Here is an 8,804-nt window from a genome sequence, read left to right as displayed (position 1 = left end):
GTTTGTTCTTTGTTTACTATTTTTAACAAGTGGTATCATAGTTTACTTAAAGATCAAAACAATATACATTTTTCGTGTTTATGTTCTCGAACCTTAAGCGATTCGTTCTTGCCGTTTTTTTATGACCAAAATATCGATTCAACATTTTCGGTTTTTCTAGACTAAAGAATTGATTCGTCCTTACTGATTTCATCAGATTTTGTTCAAACGTTAAACCTAACACAAAATCATTTTTTCAAAACCTATATCATCAGTTGCTTCTAAGCCTCATTAACATTTTTATTCAATAACTTACAATAATTTTATTAATTTTTTTGGCTCAATAATTTATACTTTTTCTTTAAAGCCCTACATAGCATACAACTTTTTTATTAAACGTTTTTTTTCCTCTCATGAAGTCATTTTTGACCTTTATGATGGTTTTTTCTTAATGCCTAAGAATCTATTTAATTCGCCATATTACTAATCGATTTTTCTTTTTTTGTTTTAGCCACTTTAATCATTTTCCACCTCTTAAATCGATTTTTTCCTATCGTCATAAATCATTTTTTTGAAACTTTTTTTTTCAGCCCTTGTAAATTGGTTTTCTCTTTGTTTTCTTTAGATTGTTTTTTTTCCCTACCACTTTTGGACGAGTGATTTGTACACAACAGTTTTTTGCCATACACAATAATTCATGCATTATATAGTTGTACTATACAACAATTTAAAGCATCAATTGTTGTGTACGGATCAACTCCTCTTTTGGACAGTTGCCATTAGTTTTTTTTTTTTGGCAAGAAAGGCGACTGAAGATAAGAGATCCTGTTGATTCAAATCAATTATCATGATGCATTGACGTTTTTGGAAGATAAGAGATCCTGTTGATTCAAATCAATCAGATATTTGGATTCATTTACAAGCTATCATATTTCATTGTAAATTGAACTATTTTGAAGTTTGGGGTATTATATTTTGTGTTGCTTTTAGAGGTTTTTTTATTACGGGAGCGTGGGATCTTAAGATTCCATTACTCAGTAGCGTAGCCAGGATTTTGTTTTAGTGTAAATAAAATAATATACAAAATATGAAAACGATAACAAAATGTAACTATATATGCATTCTTAACTAAATTATTATTTAAGTCGCACACGTTGTTGTCTTACAACAATTTATCCCTTCTACTAATTTCAAGTTTTGAATGCAATAGGACATATAACAACTCTAAGTCTTTTTATTTAACAAAAATATATATTATACATACAATACATATGTAACCTTAATTTTGTGTGGGTGAGTCAATGTCCACTCTTACACTATATTAGCTACGCCCCCGCCATTACGTCTTCATTTAAGAAAATACTATAGTATTTTCAAAAATTTAATACCATAAGGTATTTTCAAGTCTTTAATGCCGAAGGGTATTATTTTCAAAAATACCAAAATATATTTTAGTCGAAAGACATTTATACAACAAAACATTTGGTTTTATGTTTTTTACTTCTTTAATATCTCATATATTATTTCGACAGACCTTTATTTTAGCAATGTAACAATTTTAGTTTGCGAGTGCATTCGGCGACATGTTATATGTTAAGGTATGAAGACCATTTTTGCATAAGCGGTTTGACATTGTTATGATTTTTTATGAATTTATAATTTTGAGGTATGATCTGAGTAGGCTCATATCGTAACATCCTTATCATATATATATATATATATATATATATATATATATATATATATATATATATATATATATATATATATAATATTTTGTCTTTGATTAAGTGAATGGAATATGAACCTTAGAGATGCACTTTTGAATTTTTATTGTTAATGATGTATTGAAGCTGTATTTTCTCATGTCTTAAACTATTTATTGTTTGTAGAATAGTTAATTGATAGATGAAAATGTATTTTTTATGTTTCAAATATTTTTGATAAGATCTTAGAAATCAATTAAATACCTATTTTTAAAGAATCCAATTCATGCGTCTGAGTATTTGACGACGAAAGTCGACCTTAGTCTTCTTCAGTATTCTTTCATATTTGACATGATAAGCTATCTTCGATAAAAGCATCAGACGAATTTCAACTAAACTTCTTCACACACGGATCAAATATTTATTTACTGTGGATTAGTATGATTAGTGTTGTTCTTTTATTATTGCTTATAATTTGTAATTAATGTACTATTTTCTTTAACCTTTTAACATGATTGGTGTGTTACTTGCTTGTAATTTGTAATTATACAACCGTCTCATTAATCTGAGTGATAATCCACAAATTGTTTCTGCTCAAATATATATAAATAAAAAATTTCTAGATACCATAGAGTTTATAGTTTAACCGTATATAAATAAAAACTTTCTACACACAAAAGGATTTAAGTCTAGTTGTACACAAAATATTGATTAATAAATAAGATTGAGTATATAAATAAAAACTTTCTTCATTGTTTTTGGTGTAGGAGTTGACATGTTGGAGGTATCTCGATGGGCGGCACCTTTGGGTTGTCAGCCATCTTGCTGCCCTTCTCATACCTGGGTCCCAGTGGGCGCAAATGTTAAGTTAAAGAAACACTGGAAGCCCATAATTGATCGTTTTTATGCAAAACTATCGCCTTGGAAATCGAAAGTGCTTTCCTTTGGAGGAAGATTAACCTTAGCCAAAGCGGTACTTGGCAGCTTACCATTGTATTATTTCTCTTTATTTGTGGCTCCGGCGGGAGTTATTGACACTCTTGAAAAAATTCGTAGACAATTCTTATGGGGTGGGAGTGGTAACAAACGAAAAATAGCTTGGGTATCGTGGGGAAAAGTCGTTACTTCAAAGGAGAAAGGGGGACTTGGCCTTGGCTCACTGAAGGCCTTTAACATATCATTGATTGCCAAATGGTGGTGGGCACTAAAAACAAACAAAACAGCCTTATGGGTGTAATTATGGGAATTCATAATTTGCATAACAAACCCTTCAACGTTTTATCAAAAAGAACTATTTCAGGTGCGTGGAAAAACATATCGGAAGTGATGACTGACCTAACTAAGGTGGGAATAAATTTTCATGACATTTTAAAGAAACAAGTGAGGAATGGTAACGACACCCTCTTCTGGTTGGACAGTTGGTGCGATAGTGAGTCTTTAAAAGATAAATTCCCAGAACTTTATCAGCTTGAAAGGCATAAGACTTGCAGGGTTAGTCAAAGAGTACAAGCAGAGGGCCACACTTGGGAATGGAGATCAACCCCTGCATCTGCTGAACAAATTCATAGTCTTAGGATGCTATATGATGTCATTGGAGAACACCAGCCAACCCCAGAACCTGATACATGGAATTGTCCCTTATCGGAGGATGGTACGTTTCATGTAGAGGTGATCAGACTCAAGATTGATAATGTAGAACCGGCGAACAACGAAGTAATCATCCCTTGGATCCATGATATTCCCTTAAAGGTCAATACTTTTATTTGGAAAGCTAATCTAGGACGTATCCCAACAAATGTGGCATTAAAGAAGAGAGGAGTCACAATATTACACTCAACATGCTCCCAATGCCATCTCGAGGATGAAGATTCAAAGCACGTTCTGTTTCGTTGCTCAACGGCGAGCACAGTATGGGACCTGATGTTTAAATGGTGCGAGATTCCGAATCCACAATTCCAAACCATCGGAGAACTCATCAGATTTGCAAAAACTTGGGGGAGATGTCAGAGAAGGAGAAACAATCTAATTAGTGTTTGTTATGGTGCCATATGGAAAAAGAGATGTGACTGGGTGTTTAGGAGCATTCAATCTACCCCCTTCCATATTATAGATAATGTTAAGTCTCTTGTCCTCGTTTGGCTTAGACACAAGAGAATCAATTGTCGGTATAATTGGGCTTATTGGTGTACTTGTCCGCTGAAATGTTTGTAATCCAAAACCAATTGTAATTCCTTTCTTTTTTTGGGCCCGCCTAGTACCTTGCTAGGCGGTTGTCCCTTATAATATTTGCCGGTTCAAAAAAAATAAAAATAAAAACTTTCTACACATCAAAGGATTTAAATCTCGGTGTATACAAAATATTTGAATTATAAATAAAGATTGTGGGCACGACCATTAGTGTCATGAAAAAAAAGAACTTTCTACGTATCAATCAATTTCTGAATAAAAAAGTGACATATGGGCACGTGATTTTCCACCGACCAAAGAACACAATCTTCTAATTGCCCTCGACATCTCCTTTCTTATTTAACTTCCAACACACACCCCAATTAAATCAAGAAAAAATGGATCAAACACCGAAGTACACTGACAACAAACCCACTGTTAGATTTTACACCAAGATCAAGACTGATTACTCACTCACCATCCATGATGGAGCACCGGTTATTGCACCCACCAACTCCTCCGATCTTCATCAGGTATACACACTTTAATTCCTCCTTCTTCAATCAGCTCATCCGCTTAACATTAGTTGACCTTTTTACATTTTTACACAGCATTGGATAAAGGATGAGAAGTTTAGCACGAGAGTCAAAGACGAAGAGGGTTTTCCCTCTTTTGCTCTGGTAAATAAAGCTACTGGACAGGCTCTGCAACAGCCTACCGATCCAGCTCATAAACCAGTATGTCGATCTTCATGTACAATCATTAGATGTTTAAATCTGATCATCTGAACTTGAAATTGTATCAGTTCTTTAATGGGCTTTTAGCTATTGTTTACAATATGCCAATTAGGTGTAATTATGGACTTCCAGGAATATATAGCAAATATTTTGGTCGATCTTTTCTTTTTGTAAAATTCCTATGGATCCTTGTGTAGGTTCAGCTGACGGAATTCAACCCATATACGCTTGACTTGTCTGTTCTTTGGACAGAAAGCAAGGATTTGGGCGATGGTTTTCACGCAGTAAGAATGGTGGACAATATTAAGCTTAATATAGATGCATCCATTGGTGACACTGGTATTCATGATGGCACCGAAATTCTTTTGTGGGAGTGGAATAAAAATGATAACCAGAGGTGGAAGACAGAACCTTTCTGTAAGTTCTTCAACATGCACAAACCTTTATACATAAATGTAAATGACTACTAATCAGTATTTACAATTGGAAGAATCAATGTTGTGATCTTATTATGATCTCTATGTGTGCAGGATATGTAATGATGTGGAGTTCCCATAACTAGAAACTTGGCGTACTATATGGTGATCGATGGTGATGGTGATACGTATGTTTGAATAATGTTGTGTTTTAATTAATATATTTAAATAACATGACAATTGGACCGTTACACGGCTCAATACCACGACTAGTGTTGGACATGGTATGCATGTTCAACATGTATGAATGTATGAGAATAATTTTTATTGGTGTCTTTTTCTTGTATGCGAATTCAGTAGTTGAAATTTGAGAAAGATAACCGCATATCCTCATTTCATAAAGTAATATATATTTGATATGATTATATAAAACCGAATAATCTAAATTCTTTAAAAAAAATTTAACAATCTAGAGTTTATGGAATGACTTTCGGAATTTATTTGAACAAAAATGAAAACTAAAAGATTGATTACGAACATGGAGAATGAAAAACACACTTTAAACTTCTAACACACTTAGATCTTGACAAATATTTTGCTTGGGGAATTCACTCACATAATAAAGAGATGGAGTTTATCATGTTTTATTGGTTTTGTATTTTTTGTTCGTTACCGTCCTAAATTTGTGAAGTTTTTTTTGCCCAATCTACTTAGCAAGTTATTAGATTACAATTAATTCTAAGTTTGCAAAAAAAAAAAAAAAAAAAAAAAAAAAAAAAAAAAAAAAAAAACCTTTAAGTTTACAAAACTATTACAATTTTACCATAAGTATATTTTTTTCAAAAAAATATATTTATACAATGTTTAGTTAAAAAAATCGTGTATAAATATGTTTTTCTTTTATATGAACACGTATAATATATATATATATATATATATATATATATATATATATATATATATATATATATATATATATATATATATATATATATATATATATATATAGAGGAATGAGTTCTATGGAAAACAAATAACTAAAGCAACATCTACCGGAACCAATAATCAAATGACACGTGTCCATTTCTTTCTTTACAAGTAATGTATTGTGGAAGTTATTGTGGAAGTGATGTGTTGTCATGTTTTCATTGGTTCAAATATGTGTTGCCTAATCATTCATTTTCCATATAACTCTTCCTTATATATATATATATATATATATATATATATATATATATATATATATATATATATATATATATAAAAGATTTGTAAACCTAAGGATATTTTTATAAATTTTATTTAATGGTAAAGTAAAAACTTATTATTATAGGTAACAAGGAAAAAAATTTAATTTTTTTTGGCAAATTCTAGACATTAACAAACAAAAAAAAAAACGTTACATGGTCAAAATCTATAAAACATGTCAAATTGAAGGACTTTCATTTCATAGGCCATAAAAAGAATGTTTAATATCTATATCTGAATTGGTAAATGAACCACTCTCGTTTATTAATCTATTTATAAAGGATTTGCTCAGGTACCTTTTAGCCTAATAAGCTTTTGGGCTATATTTTATATTAGGTCTTATGTTGACCTATTAACTATAAAACCCTAATTAGCAAGTCTCTCTCTCTCTCTCTCTCTCTCTCTATATATATATATATATATATATATATATATATATATATATATATTTTGTCTTTTACTTTTGTTGTATCTTATACTTCTGATTTTGATAATAATATAAAACTCTAGCCGTTTTATGTCTTGATATTTTACATGGTATCAGAGCAGAAAGTAGCAAGCCGATATAACTATGTGAAAATGACGACTGTTCACACCTTGATTGCAATTTCATCCATTCGCCTATGGAAGATTTATCAGATGGATGTCAAGAATGTGTTCTTAAATGGTAATCTTCATGAGGAAGTATACATGTGTCCTCCCCATGTTATTGCTCACCAACCACGTGAAGTTTGTTGGCTTCGAAAGGCACTATATGGCCTCAAACAAGCCCTTCGTGCTTGGTTTGAGAAATTTTCTACAATGATTATTTCTCTTGGTTTTCAACCAATTAACCATGACTCGACTTTATTTGTTCGATGTACGAGTGCTTGTCAGATTATTCTTTCCTTATATATCAATGACATGATTATTACTCGTGATGATCACGCTGGTATATAGTCTTTAATGCGTGATTTGGCTCACCATTTTGCTATGAAAGACTTGGATTTGCTATGTTATTTCTTGGGGATTGAAGTTGCTCAGTCTCTAAAGGGTTGTCTTTTATCTCAAACGAAGTATATTTCATATATGTGTTTGAACGCTCATGACTCACGTATAATCGGACAGTTGATACTTCTATTGAGAGTAATGCAAAGTATTCTCCAATTGATGGTGTCCCCTTATCAGATCAACCCTTAATCATACCATTGTAGGGAGTTTGGTTTACAAGACTATCACTAGACCGGATATTGCTCATGCAATTCATGTGGTTAGCGAGTTTGTCACTGCCCCTACTATTGTTCATTGGGGAAATGTTCTTCGTATTTTAAGATATATTTGTGGTTCTCAATTCTGCACCCTTGTGTTTCTATTTGCATCCTCTCTTGATTTGTGTCCCTATAGTGATGCAAATTGGGATATTGATATTTATAATCATAAGTCTACTAATGGGTATTGTGTTTTTCTTGGAGATTCAATGATATCATGGAAGAACAAGAAACAAAATGTTGTCTCTCGATCTTCTTATAGAATTTGAGTACCGAGCCATGGCTATTTCCACTTGTGAGATTGTTTGGTTGAATGGCTTCTTGCAGATATGGACGTTCATATCTCTCATCTTACCCCTTTGTATTGTGACAACGAGAGTGCGATAATGATTGCCAATAATCCAGTGTTTCATGAGCGCACAAAGCACAATGATATTGATTGTCATTTCACACGACATCATCTCCAGAACGGAACTAGCTCCTTTCCTTATGTTCCTTCCACTTTGTAGATTATTGGTATTCTTACGAAGCCATTGATTGCTCATGAATTTCATTTTCTGTCAGATAACCTCTCAATGCTTAGTGTTGTTGCATTGTGAGTTTGAGGGGGGATGTTAGCCTAATAAGATTTGGGCTTTATTTTGTATTGTGTCTTATGTTGGCTCATTAGCTATAAAACCCTAGTTAGCTAGTCTATATATTCTGTCTTTTCCTTTCATTATATCTGATACTTTTCATTTTGATAATAATATAAAACCATAGCCATTTTTTGTCTTGACAGTTTACAGTACCAATGCACAAGGATCTGTTATGTTACTTTTTCTTTGTAACAAGACATATCTCACATGTCATCATTAACAATCTTCTTAACTAAACATATGTTACAAGCTTGGACATACAAGCTAGTTACAAATGTTGTTGAGTAACTATAAGAATTCTTCAAAATATAACATGTAAAACCAAGCACAATTTGATCACAATTGAATGCATAATATATATTAAACCAAAATACTCTAAAAAGTGATTGTATTTCAAGATCCGACACAAAGCTTGCGTCCTTAATCTTACTATTTGCTCTTGATTAGAAGATTTGACATGCATATTATCTTTTTTTCTTTTCTTTGTTTTTTGTACTAACCGACATATACATTTCATCACAATCCTTTATCGACACATATTTTTGTCATCATTAAATCCCAAAATTCAAATTGAGACTAACAAACTCCCCTATTTGATGATGACCACACCAACAAATAACGAATGCTCAACTTACAATAAATGAAAGGAATATACAAGGACTATAAT

At 32.0% G+C, this 8,804-nt stretch overlaps 1 protein-coding gene across 1 annotated transcript; it reads left to right on the top strand.

Annotated features, from left to right (window-relative positions):
• Positions 1–4,199: 4,199 nt before the first annotated feature.
• On the top strand, positions 4,200–5,389 carry LOC145059275 (ricin B-like lectin R40G3). Its single transcript, XM_079007129.1, has 4 exons — positions 4,200–4,384; positions 4,463–4,588; positions 4,786–5,005; positions 5,119–5,389. Coding segments are annotated over exons 1-4 (483 nt in total). The 5' UTR covers positions 4,200–4,249; the 3' UTR covers positions 5,121–5,389.
• Positions 5,390–8,804: the final 3,415 nt, after the last annotated feature.

Source organism: Lactuca serriola, chromosome 6 (genome assembly GCF_051521515.1).
Source record: "Lactuca serriola cultivar US96UC23 chromosome 6, Lser_US96UC23_V15, whole genome shotgun sequence".
Classification (NCBI taxonomy): domain Eukaryota; kingdom Viridiplantae; phylum Streptophyta; class Magnoliopsida; order Asterales; family Asteraceae; genus Lactuca; species Lactuca serriola.
Note: the sequence above shows the minus strand (reverse complement) of the source record. Positions and strands in the feature narration are given on the sequence as shown.

What these genes read in the sequence shown, in the direction of transcription:
- LOC145059275 (XM_079007129.1), top strand. Translation starts at nt 4,250, where the DNA reads ATGGATCAAACACCGAAGTACACTGACAACAAACCCACTGTTAGATTT. An exon ending in ACTCCTCCGATCTTCATCAG is followed by an intron (nt 4,385 to 4,462) that starts GTATACACACTT and finishes ATTTTTACACAG; the next exon opens with CATTGGATAAAGGATGAGAA. An exon ending in CCGATCCAGCTCATAAACCA is followed by an intron (nt 4,589 to 4,785) that starts GTATGTCGATCT and finishes ATCCTTGTGTAG; the next exon opens with GTTCAGCTGACGGAATTCAA.